This window comes from Accipiter gentilis, chromosome 29 (assembly GCF_929443795.1).
Source record: "Accipiter gentilis chromosome 29, bAccGen1.1, whole genome shotgun sequence".
NCBI classification, from domain to species: Eukaryota; Metazoa; Chordata; class Aves; order Accipitriformes; family Accipitridae; genus Astur; species Astur gentilis.
Window position 1 is genome coordinate 15,326,513 of NC_064908.1, and position 22,679 is coordinate 15,349,191.

At 40.9% G+C, this 22,679-nt stretch overlaps 1 protein-coding gene across 2 annotated transcripts in view; it reads left to right on the forward strand.

The window, feature by feature from the left end:
- Positions 1-458: 458 nt before the first annotated feature.
- GPR107 (G protein-coupled receptor 107) overlaps positions 459-22,679 on the forward strand; it is a 45,380-nt gene continuing 23,159 nt past the window's right edge. For both annotated transcript variants that reach the window (XR_007509892.1, XM_049831813.1), the window contains exons 1-14: positions 459-593; positions 5,754-5,879; positions 6,711-6,761; positions 7,032-7,120; positions 7,810-7,976; positions 9,799-9,833; positions 10,042-10,098; positions 10,941-11,051; positions 12,597-12,730; positions 13,667-13,742; positions 14,725-14,798; positions 15,372-15,489; positions 16,493-16,623; positions 18,437-18,480. Coding sequence is in view for 1 of the 2 variants with exons in the window: in XM_049831813.1 (XP_049687770.1) it covers positions 483-593; positions 5,754-5,879; positions 6,711-6,761; positions 7,032-7,120; positions 7,810-7,976; positions 9,799-9,833; positions 10,042-10,098; positions 10,941-11,051; positions 12,597-12,730; positions 13,667-13,742; positions 14,725-14,798; positions 15,372-15,489; positions 16,493-16,623; positions 18,437-18,480 (1,324 nt within the window). In the remaining variant the exon portion in view is untranslated. The remainder of the gene's footprint in view (positions 594-5,753; positions 5,880-6,710; positions 6,762-7,031; positions 7,121-7,809; positions 7,977-9,798; positions 9,834-10,041; positions 10,099-10,940; positions 11,052-12,596; positions 12,731-13,666; positions 13,743-14,724; positions 14,799-15,371; positions 15,490-16,492; positions 16,624-18,436; positions 18,481-22,679) is intronic.

Sequence of the window (22,679 nt, forward strand, 5' to 3'; positions counted from 1 at the left end):
CATGGCTGAGAGCTAAGGCGGAAAGAGCAGCTCTGTGTCACCTCACCCCAAACCAGGGCCTCGCTAAGCACCGCCACAAAGACTGGTCTGGGCGAGGCTCAGGGGGTTCCCTTTGGCCACTGTCTCCCTGTGAGAGCAGCGAGGGCCACCAGCGAGGAGGGAGCCCACCACAGGGCCCCGACCACTCTCATGGCCCTCACTGAGGGGCCGGGGCCACCCCAGTGGGCACCGTGGGCGGCAGCCTCCAGGCTGGGGGGCAGCCCGGCGGAGCCCGGAAAGGCCCTAGAGGGAGAGAAAAGGGCTGGGAAGCTACAAAACCCCGGTGGCAGGGCACAAACCCCGGTGACAGGAGACGAGCGTCTGTGACAGGGGAGACCCGGCGGTGACAGAAGTGAGGGGGAGCCCCGCCCCGGTCACGTGCCCCCCCCCGCCCCTTGACCCCGGAAGTGGCGCGGGAAGGGGATGCTGATGCTGGAATAAACATGGCGGCCCGCGGCCCTGGGGCTGCGCTGGTGCGGGCCGCGGTCGTGCTGGGGCTGGTGTTGCTTTGGGCGGGCCCGGCCGGCGCCCGCGTCCATCATCTCACCCTCAAAGTAAGGTCTGCGCCGCCCCCGTCCCTGCTGGCTCGGCTCCCGGCCGCGCTGGGCCCCCTCCGGGTTGTCTGTGGGGAGCGTCAGGGCCGGCCTGGCCCTGCCCGCCTCCCACGGCCGGGGCTCTCGTCTCCTCGCCTCCGGCTTCGTCCCGCTGCCTACCCCTGGCCCTTCGCCCTCTTCGTTTCTCTCTGGGCTCTCCCCCTGCGCCTCAGCCTGCCCGGGCCCTGCTGTGTTCTGCTTTTCCTGTTATTCTCCCTCCTCACGCATCCCTTTAATCCCCATCCCTGCGGTTTTGGCCGTCTGTTTGTTAGTCGTGGGGAAACCGTGTGAAAGGGGCCTCAGAACTGTAGCACTTTGAAGGTGCAAATGTTTCACGTCCTGTTAAAGGCAAGGGACAAAGCTGTGTGTGATAAGAGAGGGCTGAACGTGAGCTGGCGGGAGGCTTCCGAAGGGGGGTTGGGGTTGCTTTTGCTTTTAATCTGCACTCCGCAGCAGTCTTCCTGTCCTGATCGCTGGTTGCTGATTCTAAAAGGCTGTGTGGCTGTTTTATTGGTCTTCCAGGTGTAGTTTCTTTGCGCTAATCAAGCAAACCATAGAGGCAGAAAAAGATATCAATGCGGATATCTCTCTGTTTCAGTTTGGTAGACTTGTGGTTGTGCTTTGAAAGAGTGTTGTATCCTCCTGTGACTATATTTGAGACAAACTAGTTATTCAGGGTTGTTGATGGGAAGTGCTGCAGATCGTGGCAAAGATCTGCAGCTCCAGAGTGCCGCTGTCTGTTGTGTTTTAAATGAAAAGTTGTACAGTTGTTATGTGGTAGAGGAACTGTGCGTTTGGGGTGATGCCTTTTAAGGACTTCTATATAGTTCATGAAGCACTCTGTAAATCTTTAGAGTTAGGTTGTTAATTCTGTTCTTGTTGTCGACATCATGCCAGTAGAAACATTGGAAGAAGTTAATGAAGTGGTATATCACGAGGACCAACATCATTGTGTTCTTGTAGCAGTTGAAGGAGAGTGCCGTAACTTTGCAGGAGTTCCCCTTCAGTCTTTGGGATACAGTGAATGCTAGGGGGATGTTTGTGACTTATTCGTAGGGAATTTTCCAGGCTATGTAGTTGTCTAGTGTGTGACCACATGAATATTCTTCTACTTCAGGAAAAGTAAACTTTTCTCTGAAGCAATAAACAAGGAGGTTTGTGCTGGTTACATTATTGTTTTAAGGAATTTGTGACCAACAGTTGAGTGCTGGAAGAATTTCTCCTGGGGTGATATTTTTCCCTTACATAGAAAACTTTCAAACTGGCCTCCAGCAAATGTTCTCAGCAGCAAACATTACAGCTTCCAGTTCCTATTAGGGTGTCTCTTAACTGCCTGGATCAATTACTAAACTGTTTGCTGATTTTTATGATCAAAGTGGGGTTTAATTGGTTTTAATTTTGTAGGTATTTTGTGTGAGTTGCAACACTGACCTACAAAGCACTGTGGAAGGTAGAAGTGCGTTAATGCCTTTGTCCGTCACCTGTATAAACATGAGCTTTATTGTTGAGTGCAGTCTCTCCCTTTCTACTTCACCTACTGCTTTACAGCATTTGTGTAAACATTAGGCTCCAACAACTGTACCCTTTCACAATGAAATCTCCCTTCTAGTGTTCTTGCCATTGGCTCCTTGCTTGTAAGCGTGCTTTGACACTGTGCCAAGCTAAAGGCCACAACTTTGTGTGAGTGTTAGATATTAGGTTTCCTCAAACAAGCTGTTATTGCTTAAGTTAGAATAGCCTCATTCTTGTATCTTAGTAATTAGCGTGCAAAGGTGAAGCTTTTTTGTTGTCAGAAAAGCAAGCCACAGTCTGAGTGTTTTCCTGTTCTGAAAATAACTTTTTATCTTTGTAAAAGCATACAAAATGATTTATTTCTTCTGAGTTAGAAAAATGATTTGTTTGAATGATGCTGTTAGACTAACCTTGTCAAAGGAGACTCTCTTCCTTAGAGATTGTTATCAGCTTCGCTAGTTTAATGAGATATGTTTAAAAAAAAAAAAAAAGCAAAACCAGAAACAACCTACGAAAACTGGATTTATAGAAGACTGATGGAAACAATTTTCAGAGGCTTCCAGAAGTAGCTGCTGGTTGGAATGTTTCTCTTGACCAAAAAAAGATTTTTGTTGTCTTAACAGTTGAATGCTATAATATTGAAGCCTTATGTTTTGCACAACGCAATGGCAAACGGTCTCAGAGGATGAGAAAGTTGGTCTAAATGAGGCCTTTGTCAGGCACGAAGCTAAGTTTAATGCTAGTGAAGAGCCAAACATACCTGTTTCAGGAGGAACCATCCAACTGAACACTGTGTAGCTGTGGTGTTAGTTTTTGGTTAAAGCGAGTTATCTTTACAAGTATCTGGCTTCCAAAAGAGAAGTAAGACATCTCCTATTTTATGATACTGTCAAGATTGCAGTTTCATGTCAAATTATTATTTGGAAGATGTTATTTTCAAGTGGTTGTTTGTAAGTATTTGAGGCCTTTTAATGTTGGTGGGTCTCAGGCTTCAGTTGCACAAGTTGAAAATACCTTTCACAGTAATTCATTTAGTCTTACACAATTTATAAGTCTTGCTATTAGTCTCACACAAATAATAAAATTTCTTCCATCTAAGGGTAAGCACTCTCTGACAAAACTCTCACTGTACTGATAGTGTGATACCAATTAGATTTTGGGTAAAATGTTAAAGAATATTTTTCTGCCTGTTCTGGGCTACAGGATCTTGGATACCACCTTGCTGTAATCTTACTGAAATGTTGCAGGATCAATTTTTATCCTAAAGGAACGTGGAAGATTTTTTATGGAAATAAGCTCAGAACTTACAGTATTGGTTTGACTGTAACCTGTTAGTGATGAGTCCCAGACCATTTCTTCTCAAAGGGGCAGGCTTAATGGTTAAATTCATCCTATGTAAATTAAAATAATGTGTATGCTAACAACCTAGATGCTTAAGTATTCACTTGTATGGGTTCACTCCTTTGTTGTAAACTTACAATTGATTATTTCTGAAGTCAGCAGTTGAGTGATTTTAAATAAAAGCTGGATTCTTCCAACCTGTTAAACCTCCTGTCAGAGGTGAGACAATTATTATAAGCCAGGATCTTTAAGCTGTCAAGATGTGGAGTAGTAGATGCTCTTGGAGAGTGTGCTGTTGCTTGGTGGCAACTGGTGACAGAGCATGTGGGATCATGTAAAGCTGAAGGATTTGTGAACTAAGTCTGTAAACTCTAAGGACTTAAAGCTGAGATAAAACCAGGGAAGAAAGTGTGTGTGTTGTATATTAATTATCTTTTGTTGGTGGAGAGCATATTAGTTAACTGGCAGAGTAAATAAAGTTAAATTGAACTGAATAGCTTTTGCAAGTACTCTGAATTAAGCAGTTGTCTCTGGTCATGTTTACGAGGTGCAAAACACCTTGTGGCTAGATGAGACTGTATCCCCCCCTCATACTCCCCTCTACCCAATCACCCAGACAAATGTTTATCTGTCCAGATATGATTAAATATGTATGATGTGCTATGTAAAGAGCTACTATTAATCTGCTGTTCTGACTGGGAAATTACATTGAAAGCAGTGTTAAAGGAACCAAATGCGGTCTTGTTTCAAGCACGTTAAGGGACCTAGAACCCAAAGGCAGCACAGCTATAATACTCTGTTGAACAAGGCATCTGCTGTGAGCCATGTGTCACTAACTTTTTTTTTCTTTTCCTCTTCTGAGCATTAAGGGAACCATCTGGTTATTTGCCAGGTTAACTTGATTCTATTAGGGCGATCTTATTACAGCTAGATTACAGGTTAGCTGTGTCAGGATTAGTGTCCTGCTGTTACAGCGAGTGATATTTATGTGTCAGAAATGTTTTATGCAGAGATGTCAAAATTAATACTGGGGTAAAGGAAGGGAGAGAACTTGCTGTACTTCTACAATTCTTAGCTTGATCTTCCAGTACCTTGTCCAGAACAGTTTGTTTGCCTTTAGCAGCTGACTTCTCTACTTAGAGTATTCTGCAATCTGATTATCTTTTCCTAGAAGAAACAATTTTCTTCATAGTGACAACTTGTAAAAGTGCTTTAAACCACATTTTAAGCTTGCTTTTTAACTTTTGTTGGTCTGTTTCTGCTTTTCTTCCAATCAATGATCCAGTAGGTTTGAGGGTCCAACTGCATACCTATTTATTGACTTGTGAATGCAAAGTAACAGGGGTGTGACCTTTCCTCATCTGATGTAGTAAAGATTACACACAGTTGCCACTTTTCATGTGAGGTCCTTCATGACTTCCTTATCTAAAAAATAAGAAAGTTCACTGTAGTTGATCCTTTATCAACTGAGCAAGGCAGGGAAAGGGATCAATTTCTACAGTTTCCTTGCCAGACTGAGAGGAAGTAAATTATTCTGCAACTAAGACTTGGAGCAGAGGATGGGATTTGAATTTTCCTGTTAGAGAAACTAACCCAAGTGATTCTGTTTGAACCCACATATCCAGTTTTCAGTATTTATCCTACTTATAAGACACAAGGCCTTGCTAAAAATCATTTGGAGGAATGGGACTACATAAGAAATTTTGTCATCTACACCATACACATATTTTTAGAGTGTATTAGGTGTTTGACTGTCCAAACATTGACCCTGCCTAACATAGAAGGTCTGATGGGATAACAATACACTGTGGTACTTGTTAAACACTTGGCCAAAACCCAGCTCTCGGTTAGGTAAGATCGCTATAGTCAACTAATTCCTCCAGTCCGTTGCAATGACAGTAGCTAGCATTCAAATGATAGTTGTCTTGATTTGTCTGCAGTCTCTTTTGGTAGCAATATTTTGTTTAATTAGTGATACCAGGTATTTAATTTCTTCCAAACTTTTTTCTTGCTTATTTCTCAATAGTATAGCCACGTAATTAGCAAGGACACATTTATTTAAAGTTCTTGCTGTTCAGGTTATTGGAAGAGTCGATTCCAGTGAAATAATCGGTTGTATCTGAAGGTATCCTAAAGAAATTTGCTCTTGGTATGGTCAGATAGGTGTTTTGCATGAATACTTAAGTGTCAGTCTCTGTCCCCCTGCTTCCCTTTGCTGCTGTAGATGACTGTGTATGTGATTTGTAAACTTACTTTCCTTTCTTACAGGATGATGTGAGACAGAAGGTGCACCTGAATACCTTTGGATTCTTCAAGGATGGTTTCATGAAAGTCAATGTCAGCAACCTTTCTTTGAAGCCACCTGTGGACTCTGATGACAAGAATAGCTTGTCAGTAAGTTACTTTGAGTCTAATGACTATATTAAGCTTTCTGTGAAACTGCCCTTGTACTAGATGCCTTGACTTGGTTGAGATGTGAGATCCTAACTGGTTGCTGTTGGCTTTGCTCCCCACTGCAAGCTGTTTGTGAGGATATGTATATTGTGAGATTTATCCTTGAGCACTATCCATTCTGCTTTAAGGATAAACTTTAACTTATCGGACCTTCTTCTGAACTCAGTGTACACATCTATAACCTATGTTGAACATAGGTTTCCTAAGCAGTCTTCTCATGTGAGATTTTCACATTGTTGTCCTGTTGCATTGCAATGCATCTTGTAATCATCATATCAGTAGGTTTCCAGAACAGTGACTGTCTTATTTTTAGAGGACTCGTAAAATTATGTGTTATATAGCACATTATATTAGTGATTTTTAACAGAGACTGAAATACTAGGGTGGAAAACAGACCTGTGTTCTTACTCTTCGGCACAGTTAGACCTCTTTATTGCTAAAAATATTAAATGTTTTCTTCAAGCAAAAACATCTGGAAAAATACTGAAATAAGTTAAAAGGTTCAGGGACAGAAGGTACTCTAGATTAGTTTGGGTTTGAATCAGTATACATTTTATTCTTGGTGGATATGATTGAAGCAGCAGGTTTATTATATCTGAATAATTTTTTTGTCTAATTAGATAATGAGAAAAATACCTGGATTCTGCCTTAAACATAGGTTAATTTATTTAGAGAGCAGTATCTTTGATTCTTTTAGTGGTAGTTTGGCTTCTGATACTAGGGGAACTTGAACTGTTTTAATTTGACAGATTCTTCTCAATTATTTCATAGGTGGGGTTCAGTTTGGATCGAACAAGGAATGATGGGTTCTCCACTTACCTGGTAAGAGTAAGAGATGTGAACTTACTTTTCTAAGCTGGGGACATCTCATAGGCTACCTTACTCCAGGAATAGTTGGAAGAAATTAAAAAAAAAAAAAAAAAAAGGGGGGGGGGGGGGCGGGCTTGGCGCTTTAGTCATGGGCAGATTGTTAAGGATAATTCAGTTTTACAACTTGCTAGGCTAAGAATAGTAACCTCTACCTGAGGAGAAGCATGTCCCATTTCTTATAAACAGGAGGGCACTTCAAAGATGTTTTGTTTATATTACCAGGATGAAGAAGTGGATTACTGTATCTTGAAAAAAAAACCAGAGCAAGATGTCTCTGTTGTAATCTTACTTCTGGACTTCAAAACTGAAGTGTGAGTAAATAGTGTACACTACATTTTTAAAGTTATTCTCTAGCTGAAGCTAATGTAACACTTGTGAAATTTATTTAAGGGCTTGGAAAGCTGCTGTGCATGCAGTTTATTTTTTAATGGGTTACATGAGAGTTGAGGGGAGGTGAGAGTGAAAGAAAAAGATCCACACTATAAAATGGTCCAAGAATTCTTGCTGTATGTTGGAGGGATAAGGGGACATAGGACAAAAGAATCATACCTTAATTGTGCTGAAGGCATGAACTTGAAGTCTTGGGTCACTTTTGCAGCTTGCACTGAATATGCTGTTTTATTGTTTGTCTTGAATGAGCTATTTTAGGAGGTACCTTTGAGGCTGCAGTGCTTTCTTTTGCAAGAACAACTGTAACTGTTTGTGTGGAAACATAATTTCTAATGAAACTCTAGTTACTAAAACTGAATAAACTTATTTTTCTTCAGCTGCTTTTGTATTTAATGTAAACGTATAATGTGACTTCTCCCACAGTGATCAATTCAATGCCAGGCTGCTGTAAGTCATGATCTCGTGCTTGCCTGTTCTCTGTGGTGGAAAAAAAAAAAAAAGTCAAGACAAGTTGATTTTCCTTTATTGGGTATATGTAGGCTATGACAGATAGCCTCTTTATGAATGTTGATTTGCTTTCATTTTGTATAAAAACTCTTTCTTTATTTAGTGTGAAAGTACGGTTCTCTGCAGAAGCTGCTGCTTTGTTACCTAAAATTTCATTCATGTCTGAGGAAAATGTTACTGCCTTAAGTACCAAGCCACTGAAAACCTCCGAACAGAGCAGTGATGCTGGTAAAAATCCTGCAGAGACCAAGCAAAATACAGACAGCACAGGTAAGCCTGCTAAAGCTGACCTATATGTGTTCTCACTGCTAGTTCCTCATTGATGTGCATCCAGCAGTGTGTTGTCGTCACATTCTGGGGTCCCCTTGGGCTAGAACTTGATGCACGGTCTTGTGTAAACCTGTGCGTAGAGCTACCTTTTGGGCTGGAGTCTCTCCTGCTCAGTGATTTGTGTTAACCAGTTCCATTGATCCAGCAGAGACCTAATGTGACAGTTGGAGACCTACAGTACCTGTGAGGAGGGGTTGAGGTGCTTGGTTGTCTTTTGTCTGGCAAAAAGAAGGGTAAGGGAGAATTTGGTAGCCACCAACAACTAGTTGAAGGAAGATTAGAAGGACAATGATGCCAAGCTATTTTTAGTAGTGGCATACAATGTAACCTGTGGCTGTTCCCCCTTATTAAGTCTTTAGTGTCTCAGGTTGGATGTTAGGAGGGAAAATAAGACTTTCCTAGGTAGGTATTCCAGCATTGTAGCAGATCATTTGTGGAAGTTGTAGAACCTCCATCCTTTGAGGTTTTAACATGACTAAACAAAACCAGGACCAATGTGATATAGTATTGACATGCAATACTATAGCAAAGCAAAGCTAGGCATGCTTTGAATCAGAAGTTGGATTAAATACCTCCCCAGGTCCTTTCCAGCCAACGTTTGTATGAGTTTGTAGTTAGGTATCTAAAGAGTTGAAATCTAGTCTGTCACTTGGAAGGTATGGGGATGAAGTAGTAACTATACCAGTAATCTTTCTTGGAGGCACAAATCTTTGTCTGGCTTCCAGACCAGCAGACGAAACAATTTTAAAATCTCCACTCTGATGGGATTAGCTCTAAACAGGTGACGTTATCCCTCCCTGGAAGAGTTTAGACTTCAGATCAGACTGGGCAGTCTGATCTGAAGTAGTCTGAGTCTGTCTTGGCCTGTCATGTTCACAAGCTTTGATATCATTGAAAACTTTGCATAGCTGTTCTAACAAGTCAAGAACTGCAGCTGGATGGCACTGAAGAGAATTGATCTGATGGCTCTAGTTTTGCTTTTTCTTGCATTAAGAAGTCTAACGTGCACATTGACAGTGCACTGAGGTGCGGGAGCCAAAAGCAAAGCTTAAGTCTTGAACTTTTGCTTCCTGGCAGAGTGGGATGACCTTGTGTTTGGAAAGCTTCTTATGGGAATGGAGTGAAACTGTGAACTTGACATGCTGCTCTGTTGAAGTCTCCTGGCAATTTAAGTTTCTCAAGTTCAGAACAGATACTGATTTGGCAGGTCACCTGCTTTTGGTTTTTGTTTGTTTTTTGTTTGTCTGTGTTTTTACTGGGGCCTTGCTTAGTAGAGAGCTGAGAACTTTTTTCCTCCCCTGGGGCTAATTAGAACTTCTGTATGTTTGTCAGGCCATGTATTAATGTCCAGGTTAAGATTAGTCAGTGAGATTAACAGTACTCAGTCATAACACTAAAAGTCATAGTTGTAGACTGTATGAAACAAGGCTGTAGCCTGCAACTGGTATAGGTCATCTGCCTCCTGCCTTCCTGTAATTGAAGGGTTGGAAAGATTTCTTGGGTGGGCTTTCATAAAAGGTGTAATAGTAGAGAAGCCTATCCTAGCATTTGAGGATGCATTCAGAATGCATGTACTTGTGGGAGGGGTCCCCGGAGAGTAAGGAGAGACTGGGAAAGAATCTCTGTTAATAATTATCTAGGAAACTGCCGCACAGGTGAGTATAGGAAGATTTGAGTAATGTATTGGCAATGTGGAAAAGGTGGTAGTCATCAGGATGTCTAATGCAAACACTAAATGTACCATTAATACTTTTATCTCTAGATGAGAAGTCCAAACGAAGTACAGCATCCTCCCAGGTAAGAAACTATCAGCTGCTCTCTTTCAGAAAGAACCTGGGGGAATATTCCAGTATAAGCATAGCCAGAAAGTGGAGAGTATTATTTTCTATTGCTCACAGCCTCCAAAGTAAATCTACAGAATGCAGTTTTGCTTATCTGTATGATGTAGCCAAATGGGGTAGTTACCGGCTTAAAAAAATTTAAGAGTCTCTTTTCCTTTTCCCAGAGCGTAGTGGAACAAGAACATCCTGTTCACAATGACAGAGGAACTTTTTCTTTTCAGGTAGGGTGTCTGTCAGTGTCTAGTTTTAATGTGTGCGGGCAGTTCCTTCACTGTACTACTTTGTGAAAAGTAAAAGTCTGGTATAGATGCCTGTCTGATAGCTCAGTAAGTCTGAGTGGACTCATGTTAAGAGTGAGTGCTGGAAATCTCTTTCTTCATAAGGAATGGGAGCTGTTTCAAACTGTCTTTGGTGTGATGCAGTTCTTCTAAATATCTTAGTCTGTGAGCCTCAGCATATTAAAATTTACTGTGGCACAACTAGTGCATACAGATTTCTAACAACAAATAACCGTGACCTGACTGATGATTCACTTAGGAGGAAGATATTCTGTATGAAACCAGATTAATACTTTGTTTGAGCACCCTGGTTGACTTGTGATTGTTGGGTACTACAAACACACACATTTAAAATTCTGTTATGTGACACAAATCTCATTTCCATAGCTATCACAGTTTGTATGGTCGGGGGAGGAACAGAATAGCTGTTTATGCTTTAGGGCGAGTATGATCAAAATTTTATGCTTCACTGTATTAAATATACGACACTTCTTGTTATCTTTTTTTCTGTTGTGAAGTAAGTTAAACACCGATGCCTAAAGGTCTTTGATAAAGGTCTTAGATTACCAGAGTGTGTAATCATGGATAGGTGCAATGATTTTGCATTTGGAATTCTGTTGAAACTTGCAGATACGCTGGTATCCTCAGAACAGTATGCTTGGCTGAAAGGAACCAACAGACCCTAAATGACTGACTTTTTTCATGCTTCAGCAGAGATGGCTTCTTACCAGGGCAACCCTTTTGTGAATGAGAAGAATGCTGACTTTCCTATTCCTTATTTTCAGTTTTTTTTTAACATCAGCTCTGATAACCAAGAAGGTCTCTACAGCCTATATTTCCATAAATGTGTTGGCAGTGATGGGCCGACTAATGATCAGCGGCTATTTAGTCTTGATGTGAGTATAGCTTCTAAAGTATAATTAATTCGTTCACTTAGACTGAAATATACAGCTTTCAATTCTAGCTTGTATACCAAGCACACGCTGTACATGAGTGTATATATGGGGTGGGAAGTGATTCAGAGTTGTGCATTTAATCTCTGTAGTGGCATTTCTGAAGGAAGCAACTACAGTAAGAAGATTAAAATACTAGTTTTGGAGAAATGTCTGGAAATCTGATGACTGTGTGTGGGCTGTGTTCAGTCTACACAGTTGTGACTAGATGCTGTAATGAGATGGGAGCTAAAACAGCTGTTCGTGTTTTGCTGTGCTCAAAAATCACTTTTTTTTTTTTTCTATACACAATTGCAGATATTAAGGCTATTGCTGCAATCTAAATTGTTGGTATTTGTGAATTCAGTGTTTTTGCTTTTTCTGGCCTAATTAAAGATGTGTTTTTACACTGTTAGATGTACATCTTAAAGGCAATATGTTACAGCAAATGCCTTACCGCTTCTAACATCTAAGGGATTGGTCCTATGCCCTTTTGAGCCAGAATGCATTATCACAACTCAGGCTTTCCCTTTTTTCTCTTTCTTGTGCTCATGCTGGCATCCATGCTGGTGTATAGTGAGCTATTCTGTAATGAATCCTGTCACTGACTGAGGTAGCTCTCAGCCAGATCAGACCCTTGACCTGCTTTTTACATGGCTGTGCGGATGCTACTGCAAGGGAAGAGCAAGGGAACATGCACATGATAAAACTTAGCAGCCCTAACTTAACTCAGGCTAGACTACTTTAAATCTGCTTCTGAAGTTGTATGTTTAGAAGACCAAGTTTTTGAATTGCTGTTTGTTGCTTTGACCCACTGAAGAAATTAGAAAGAGAAGAAAACCTGGATAACTAACCTGCTTGGCTGTACTGAGATGTAGGAGTTTCAGTGCTTCAAACTAGTCTTGATGCATTATTTTAGTGAAGTCCTAGCACATATAACTAAGCCATTGAGGGGCATAAATAGGATGTTTAAAGCTTTTTTCTCAGTCACAGGATAATAGGCTTGCAGGAGAGTGCTTCCTTTCTCTTGACAGGTGAAGAAATCCACTCTAGTAAACCTAAGAGTGAGTTTTTCAGCTATGTATGACTCTTTCCACACCTAAAGTTGTGACTGTGTTAAAACCCCTGCTTCTTTATGCAAGGTTGTAGATACTGTTTCTGAATCAAAGATGGGCAAACTCTGTGAAATTTGTTATAGACAACAACTGTTCTTTGGGAAAATTACTTGGTCTTTCTGAATTATGCTGCATAACTGGAGCACTGGAAGGAACCTCTGTTGTTTTCTGCTTTTCAAGGAAATTATTGTTGTGGGTATAATTTTTGCAAACCCTTTTGAGATTCTTGAGGATAAAGAATTGCTTTTATTTTTTTCTTTGAGTCTCATAACGGTCACTGCTTCAGAAAAGCTAATTTTAAATGAGCAAATTTGATTGTGAACTGTAATTGTTAACTCAGTGCTTCAACAGAATGTTTCTTCAACTGTACACATAACACACCTTTAATATTCAGATAGAAATTACGGAGAAGAATCCTGAAAGCTACCTCTCAGCTGGTGAGATCCCACTGCCCAAACTTTATATTTCCATGGCTATCTTCTTCTTCCTGTCTGGGACTGTATGGATCCACATACTTCGTAAACGCAGGTAGGCGGACTAGTTCGGTGTCAGTGACAAGTATGGGTCTACCTTGTTTGATTTTTATTCTTTTTTTATTCCTCCTCTTATAATACCCAATTCACAGTCAAATTTAATCACTTAAAACTCCAAATCTGGATCAATATTGTATGCCTAATACATACACTTTATAGTTGAACACAGTTACTTCTGTCAGTATCATTGTTGCAGACCATTGTTCTAAAGTTATCAAGTCCTTACATTAAGAAATTCTTCATGTAGTGTACATGTTAAGATATATTCTGGCAACAAATAAACAGGAAATTCCTGTAGTTGATGACAAAAGGAGAGCACTAGTTAAAAATAACTAACAAAAAAACTGGACCAAATTTTCTTTTTCAAATGGGGAATGGCAGCTTATGGCAGTGGAGAGCCATAAGCATTTTGATTGTAATAGAAAGTGGTAGGAACTCCTAGTTCAAGACCACTCTTCTTAATAGTTAAAGCATAACAGCAGAAGCCAGGAGCACCTATGGTTCCATTTTGGCTTTTCTTCTGACTTAGTCTGAAGTTCGCTTGGTGATCAGATTATTTGGTAGTCTGGAGTTCACTTGGCAGTATGGTATAGTGACTTGGGGGTGAAGGGTGGAGTGATACACATTTGAATGATGTTTAGCAAATTTTCTAACAGTTATGATCCATGTATGCAAGATGTTCCTATGAATTACTATTTTTAATTAACCCAAGTATTAAAAATCAGAGCTGTAGAACATGTAGTTGAAATGTTGTTCAGGATGTTGCAAAAACGTGGACTGCAGGATTAAAGGGAATCCTTTTACACTGATAGTTGACTCAGCGTAGGAGTTACTGTCTGACAAGTATAGGTTTTAAAGAAATACCCTTGGGAATTGAAATTTTTACTGCTGGCTTTTAATTGATGCTCTTCCTTCCCTTTTTTCTTCCCAGAAATGATGTCTTTAAGATTCACTGGCTAATGGCAGCCCTCCCTTTCACAAAATCTCTGTCCTTAGTCTTCCATGCGGTACGTATGATGTCTCTGCCTTAAGCTGTTCAACAGCATCCAGGGCATGCTGTTAGAGAAATCTGCTGGGGGGAGAGGGGGGAGAACAGGAGGAAGTGTTCTTCATATTGAAGCATTGGAACTGAACTGCAGCTGTTTGGTAGAAGCGATTCAGTTTTCATCAACAAATTCTGACTTCAAATACAATTGAGATCATGGCCTGAAGTGGTAAAGCAGCAAGCATGTAGAGGGTTGAATGAGTTCCATGAATTCTAATGTTTTGGCCATCTGAGGCTGACCTGAAAGCTTGAGCTATGGTGCTGCTTCAGCTACGTGGCTTGCAATAAATGTTAATAAATGGAAACCTTGATGAGTGTTGGTAAAATTCAAAGGCACTACTTTAGATGGAGTAGTATGGTGTACTGTAACAGATCGAATGTTATAAGCTTTAACGCTTTCAATACATAGTCTCCGTTGGATTGTATTGACTTTGCCTTCCCAATAGAAAGATCTCATAAACAAAGGTAATGGCAAGCGTTTCATCCTTCAGTGTTTGTGCCAGCCATGATCGTCACCTTCATGATAGGATAACTGCTGCAAACATTTTTGCAAGTCTAATGAATTGAATCTGGTTTCCAGTGAAACTACAAAGCCTCTAGTCACCTAATGCAACTGAACTTGAACAATGAAAAAATAAATAGGTTACAAATGCAGTTGTTTACCTATAGTTAAGTGTGGGAGCTGTGTGGGAATACATGTAGATTGTATGAGATATATCCACTAACATTTAGGAAATACAGCAAATAGAAATGACCTTATTGTTGCTAAACAAAACTAGAACGTGTTGGGAGGAAGTAATGTCTAAGATGTAACAGAGCTGAGTTTGTACACACTGATTGGAAAATGAAACTGGAAGTGGCTGTCAAGCAGACCTATTTTATAGACATGGGTGGGGTGCTGATGAGCAGCTTGTAAAGTAACATACTGTATTTTCTGCTTCCAGATCGACTATTACTACATTTCTTCTCAGGGATTTCCTATGGAAGGCTGGGCTGTTGTTTATTACATCACTCACCTGTAAGTATGTCAGAAGATTAATGTGATAGATTCAAACAATGGAACTGAATTCTCTGTGGGGCTGCCCCCCTCCTGAGAAAACTGGAAAATTGCTGATTCTTTGGTACTACGGTCTGAATGACAAGACAACAATCAGCCTTGTGTGAAGGGGAAAGCTCTACTTACAGAGGGCAGCTGCAGAGAATTGGCACTTATCTGTGTGGAGGAGTAAAAGGAGAAGAAATGCTTTGCTTTGCTTTGTTCATACTAATATTCAAGTATCTAATTTGCTCTTGGTGTGAATGGTAAGAGGGTACAGCTGCCTGTGTTTTCTCATGTTCATGATGGTGAATGGATGACTCCCCCAGGAAAAGATTGCATGTATTGACAATTGTGAATGAAGCGTAATATTGCTGTGATACACAGTTGTAAGAAAGCACATCTGTTTCGCTGTTGTAGGATAAGCACTTGCCAAAACTATGAATAGCAAGGCATTTGTTTGGGTTTGTGGCTTTACTGATTGTAGGCGAGAACCTGGGCAGGAGAGGAAATGTGTAAAATAAAGTCTCTCACTGTGGTGTCTGTTTCTTTCAGACTGAAGGGTGCGCTTTTGTTCATCACTATTGCCCTTATTGGTACAGGCTGGGCTTTCATTAAACACATCCTGTCAGATAAAGACAAAAAAATTTTCATGATTGTCATCCCACTTCAGGTGAGGACTGAGCTGTGTCAATACTTACTATGTTGTGGGAGAGCTGCTTGTGTGAACTGTAAAAGGCTGTGAATCCTTCACAAAATACTGCATAGTTACTGCTTGTATAAGCCTGTTGGTTACAGTGGAAGTTGAGCTGGAATTTTTTGGGTCAGAAGTTACGTCTGTAACTTTCCCTGCTTTTTCCCTGTATTGAGAATGAGATAGTGGTGATCAGATAGTGTCAGCAAATTAACAACTAGCTATAAGGTAGGTATATTCATGCTGGGGCAAAACTTGGGCTGCAAAACAGTACTAAACTACTAAGCAGAGAAATTAAATTAAAGTTGTCATTTCTGAAATGCTTGCTGAATGGGCTTAAGAAAAAAAAGTAGAAAACTGAGACTTGTAGGTCTGTTGGGTCTTTCCCAGTGGGAAACTTTCCCAGTGTGTTCAGAGTGATCAGTGCTTGTGTCCTACTCCAGGAACTGAAGTAAATAGGAGGGCAGCACTTCTATTGTTGTAGATAGAACAGCCTTTCAAGATGGAATCCCTTACCCAGCTGCAAAACTAGAAGTATATAATTAGTGTTTGAGGCTCTTCTAGAGCTTGGGTATGGAGAACAAAACATGGTCAATGACCAGTTTGAATTATTGGCTTAATTTAGAATAATGCACTTAAACTGTTTGCTATGTGTGTACAGAGAGTCCTGTTTCTGTATTTTTAATAAATAGATTTTGCTCATTTTATCTCTACTGATACAGTAGATTCAGCATATTATGTAACAAAAAGGACTACTTTCTGAATGTCAGCAGAAATAAGTTCCAGTAAGTTTTACTTCTGTAAATCCTGTGAAGATGCTGCTGAACATGTGGCTTCCTTGACATGGAGCTGCAGAAGAATTGTTGATGTTACCGAATGGGCTCTTTCTGCAACTGTGGGACAGCTTTTGCTGAACTGGCAGCCCACATCTAGTATGTTCTTGGAAAGCTTCTGAAACCTTTAAGCATGTTTTGTCCTGTAGGTACTGGCAAACGTGGCATACATTATCATAGAGTCAACAGAAGAGGGGACAACTGAGTATGGACTGTGGAAAGAAATCCTCTTCCTGGTAGACTTGCTGTGTTGTGGAGCCATCCTATTTCCCGTGGTATGGTGAGTCACTGTATGTGTTGTGTGGCTTCTGAGCCCTGATGACTTGAGCTCTTTCTGGACTAATGGGTATTGACTGCTGGTTAGAGCTAAAGATACTGCCAAAGCAAAGAAATGTCAGTCCTTTGGAGTCAAGTGTTATGTTAACTTTTTTAAACTGTTATCAGTGTTAACACTTCAGTCTTGTGTTGTGGAAGATATTTGTTTTGGGGATGTTAAAGTGGGAGTAAGGTAAGGTGGGTGGTGATTTAAGTGTGACCAGCATAGTGCAGGCTATAGGTGCTTTTGAAACTTGGAATTTTGCTGAAGTGCTGACTCTCTTACATTGAGAAACAAGGTTTTGCTTTACTGTCTTAGGTTGGAAACTAGGCTGCTAAATTCTAAAACAATAGTGCTGTCTAAGATCAGTGCTGCCTTCAAGCAAAGTAGCTGTATTTTTACTTGACTGTTTAGAAGAAATAATCCCACAGGGAGCATTTCCCTGCCCTTCCTTCCACTCTACTTGGCGAGGAATAATGTTGGTTATATAAAACTCAACCAAAACACAGATAATTCAGATAAACACTATTGTTGCTTTTTGCCAGTTAGAACATTGATCTTCTAAATTCATTTTAGTCTTAATTGGATAAACAGCTGGATTTAAAAGGATATGAAGGAGCTTCTGGCTCCTTAGTACACACAGAATATTCTTATTTTTCTCCAGTATTTTTGAAATGCAGAGTGAATATAAATGTCTGTCTAGTAAAAGTGTCATTACTCTAGAGTGTGTAACTCTTTGAGTTTCAGAGAACCATTTTGTAAGCGCGTGCGCACCTGCGTGTGTAAAGACACACATACGTGTTGCTCAGTAGATGGGACCCTACACAGTCTTAGTGGCCTTCTGCCAAGGCTGGGAAATGTCTTCCAAGAAATTTCCACTGCCCACTTGTCCCTTCCCCTACTCCTGTCAAAATGCTGCAGCTCTTCTGAGGTTGAGAGCATTTGGGTATGGTAAATAAAACTGCAGGAATATTAATTGTAGAGAGACTCTGGTTTTGTATGATAAAGGTGACTTTTACAGTCGCAGCTCTTACTACCTAATGCTAGAATCCATATGTCCTACCTAATGATATGCTGGTAGAAAACTTGCTTTCCATAAAGGAACTGTATCTGAAGAACAAATGCATTTGGGTGAACTGCCCTGTAACTGTTCACAGTGTGCAGCCAGTGTTCCTGCATTGTCATGGTACCAACATAAACTGGCAGTGAAGACCAGGGCATAAACTCCTGCCCCTTTTTCATCTGGGTAGTGTCACTGCAGCTGGTGGAATGACTCGCGTGAGCAAGGTGACTAAGACTTGGCCCTTGAATTTACATTCCTGCAGGGTAGCTTCTGTTACATAAGTTGCCTATGTAGACATGTAAGCGGTAATCAACTATTTAAATGAAAAGAGCTTAAAAGAGCAGTAAGATGCCAAATGCTTGGCAGTACTCTGAATAGCAGCTCAGCTTAATTGTGCAAGTGGAAAGCATTATGCTAGAAAATGCCTCAGTTTCTCACTGCTCCCTCCTTCCCACAAAGCTTTCTGTAGGCTGAAGTAGGGTTTAGCAATCGGCTTGCTTAATCACAAGGAGATACAGATACTTGAACTAACTGCCTGAACCAGGGAGATGGTAAAATATATGCAGTGCCAAGCACACTAAGCGCAGTTAATTACGAACATAGCCCAGCCATAAAGAGCTAACAAAACTTGTCAGAGTTCTAGAGGGCTGCAGTGAAAAGAGAGTGCAAAAATTACAGCTAATCTACTTTTTTATTATTATTATTTTTATTCAGGTCAATAAGACATTTGCAGGAGGCTTCAGCAACAGATGGGAAAGGCAAGTAATCTCTAATTTTTTTCTGTTTTATGCTACGTGCCATAAGATAATGCCAGAATTTCAAATGCATGATGCTGATTTGAAGTATGTAAACTAAAACTATAATGCTACACTATGTTATTGTCACACTGCTGCTTTTCCTCGGTGGGTTCCTGGGAATAACTTCTGGAAAATTATCTTTTTCATGTATTGCTTTGAATATCAGAACTCATACATGGAACTCGTTCTCTGGTACTTGCACAGCTCTGTGTTTGAGCTGGACATGACATCTAGAGCAAATTGTCTTGACAGGTTTGCATTCTTTTCTCAGACTCGAGTCTTCGGAAGCAGAACTAGAAATGAATTCCAGAATTGCTGACTATTAGTCAAAATAGACCCCCTTATTTCAATTTCTGCAGAAATCTGTTCCTGCCAGAATAGAGAACAAACCTCATTATGAAACAAAACATGATTGGCATTCAATGTAACACAGTTCTTGACTTGCCCATGTTTGTACAGCAGCTTAAAGGACTGCTTGTGTAAAGTCGAGTTATGTTTATTGTAGCGGTGAAAATGAGATGATAGATGGAAATCCAACCCAAATATGGCTTCTGTAGCATGTGCTTTTCCTGCCATAACTGTTCAATTCTTCTGAATTAGTTCCTCAGTTGGCTGCAAATGCAAGCCATGCAGTATAGAACTGGCTTCCTTGGAAGCCAGCAGCCATTTCAGTATTCTGTCAGTTGATGTCTTACTCTTCTTGAAAGCTTTATTTGTAGAAGGTCTTTTGTTGGCAACATCCTTTCAACCCAGTCTTATCCTTTAACTCTTGTCTCTCCTTTCTGGACATAGCCTCCTCAGTCTGGATACTTAACTCCAGCCATTCCCTTGGCTTCCCCTGAGACACTTGCATTTCAGTGCAGATTGCTTCTGTAGTCTAGTAGGTGAAGTGTAAGGCTGGGTACTGAACTCAGCTCTGTGCAGACCACAGATTAGGCCTTTTCTTGCCATCTGTTAAATTGAAACAATACTGAAGATGAGCCCAGCATTTTTTTGAGATTCCAAGCTGTTAAAAAAACCAAACAACTATACACACCCCACCGCCCCCAACCTAAAAGGGGAAAAATACTGATTTTTAATAGAAACCAATGTAAAATAGGTTAGTGTTGATAATGTAACATGGATGTTATTGGTGGCTTTCTCATAAGTGTTGTTCACATGTGTTCAGTGACATTCACTGATGAATTTATTTTACCTTGTCCACTGAGCGTATGTTCTGGAGTATTTATGCTCTTACTGTTTAGAAGTCTGCTTAAATATAGATGTTCCTTGAAGCAGTCCCTGTCTTCTGAACTGAGGACTTCACATATGTAAGGCCTGCTTCTTAGCTGAAGTCACCGCGTGTGACTGCAAATAGAGGTCAGCTTTCCTGTAACTAAGGCAGAACTGCTGGGTGGCAATGGAGTCTAACTATTCTGACGCTGAGCACTCCACAGCAAGTGCAAGGAACGGAGACACAAAACCTCTAGCTCTGTGTGGCCTCAGATGATCACCCCGTGCCTACCTTGCACTTGATGGTTCTTATCACAAGATGGTGCTATGGAGTTTGCTGAACTTCAGAACGTATTGAGTGAAGGAGAAAAGTGAGGTGGCCAACATCAAGGATGTTCAGCATAGAGACTGGACCTGTCCACTATTCATCGTAATGGGTAGAATCCAGATCCGAGTAAAACCAAGCAGTTCTGAAGGATGCATTGTACTATATAATGGAGGTAAAAGAAAACACTGATCTGAGAATAACTGGTTGTATCTTTATAACTAGTCAGTGCTATGCACAGTAGCCCCTAAGGACTGTTCTTAGTCCTCTGTTTTGTGGTGTTCTCCACGGATAATGGTGCTCTTTATCATGAACGTTGCTTGTGGATCCCCTCCTGCTGTTACCATGCTTTACCTGCTGACGTTGCCATCTGGTTGTGCAGATCCTGCAAGTTCAATAATTGTGTGTTGAGAGGGACTTAGCAAATGTGTTGTGCTATGCTAATAATAAAAGAAGCTAAGGAAAAAATTTTCAGGGAAAACGTAAGCACCAGATTGTGGCCAGGACAGGCACAGTGCTGGGACTCACTTGTGAAATACAGCGTGGTTAGAGTATTTAGAGGCTGTTGATAGAAGCCCATGGGGAGCAAGAGAATGGCGACGTGATGCCAGCAGCAAAATGTTACCTAATGATGTCATGCTGCTAGTGTGCCTGGTTGAGAAAACCAAAAGTGATATGGTTGCACTGTAATAAGGTAAAATCATTCCTGTTAGGCTTATAAATGAATAGTCTTGACTAGAACCACATGCTCTTAACTGTAGGCTTCCCTCTGAGGCCCTATTCTGCAGACGTGGTGCACAGTGTCTTAGCCTCTCACAAGAAAAATAGGACCACTAACTCAAAATAACCAGCTTTTTTTTTTTCCTGCAGATGAACATAGTTTTCTCCTGAAGTGGTGAAAACTACCAGATCTTTCATATGCAGTTTAACTGCTGCACTGCCTGTCCTGTGGTTAGAGCTGACTGAATCTTGTGCAGACAGTTCTAGTTGGACTGCCTATTGCTTGCTAGGATTTATTGTCTAGTATTACCTCAAAGGCTGCTTTCCCTGTTCTCTCACACAGACTTCATTAACTTGTAGGGTGTCTTGGGAAATTATATACTATAAATTCAATAGCTGTTTTTCCTGGTGCCGAGTCTTCTGGTGACCTTCTTGCTGGTGAGAAAGACCAGAAGGTAAATTATTTTTGCTTCCTTATGTCTATTAGAACTAACAACTCTGGGACTTCATGGCTCAGTATCCTGGTGGTATTTCCTGACTGTCCGTCTTGTCCTCTTCCAGCTACTTCACAACCTGTTTATTAGACAGCACTCCCTTGGGTCAAGTGCAGCTACGACTGCAGCGTGACTAGACTAGAAATTAAGAAGGAGGCTGGTTGGACTACTAGTGTTTTAATCTATAACAGCTGTGCTTGCCATAGGCAGTGTATTAGCAATGTACAATTATTAAAAAGGCTTATGGAAAGTAGCAATGATTTGGAGTCACCAGCTAATGGTCTTTTAAACTTGCCTTTTTTTTTAAAAAGATGATTTTTCTAAAGTGGGAAGGCTAGAGGAATGGGTCTAAAGCCATAATTATCCAGGGAGACCTTACATGCACAGATGCTGTGGATTGCTAGTAAAGAGTAGGCATGGCACAGTGATGCAGCTGAGTTTGAGCTCCCTCATTGTTTGCTTTCTTTCCCTTGAAGGTGATCTTTAACTCTAAAGCAAAATATCTGACCTAAACAGGCTTCTTATCTTGCACAGCGGTGGGCGTAAACATCCCATTTTTAGAAGCTTTTTTTCTTCCCCTTTTAAAATTGCCACCTTCAGACTTAAGCAAGTGCCTAGCTGCAGCTCTTTGGTCTGTCGCTGTATCTTCTTTCAGATGGGAGCCAGTGCTCTCTGTCCGTTTCTAGATTTGCATTACAAATATCTGCGGATTTAAGGAAATCAGCCAGCAAACTGAGCTAGAATTGTTTGGGCTGGAAAGCTGCTCAACTACTGCATCGTAAGAAAAGGAAGAGAGGGAGTACATTGTAGTAAACTTGCTTATTTTTGTTTGAAACTCAAAGTTCTTGGTTGCTCGACCTCTTTGAGTCTTATAACTCACTCTTGTGTATCATGTCATCTGTTGTTTGAGGGAGAAATGGAGGGCTGGAAATACCGCTGCAGTTTTTATGTGTGTGATGAGAGATGTGAAACTCGGTGCAGTCTGATCACGAATGCTTAGTTATTTTCCTGAAGCACTGCAGCATGTCATAGTTGGCAGCAGAATTAGGGGAAATACATTGCAGTATGTAGCTCCCAGGCAACATTCCCTGTGTGCTGTGCAGTGGGCAAATGATGATTAATGCTTTCATGCTCGCCACCATGTCAGGAAAAACCATTTGCTGTCTTCAGTGTCTTCCTGCTTCTGTACCACGAAAATGCTGTGAACAAAGAGCCTGGTCCTGCGTGGTGCAGAACACTCTCTGTTTAGCTGAGCTCAGCAGACGCTGGAGGCGATGACTCCGTGGAGACCTATGCTAAAACACCTCTGCAGCTCTCTAGTGAGGAGGAGGGGGTAGTGCAGGGGTAAACATGCTCTAGGCAGTACATGGGCATCTCAAACCTTGAGATAGAGATTAGTGATTTAAGTG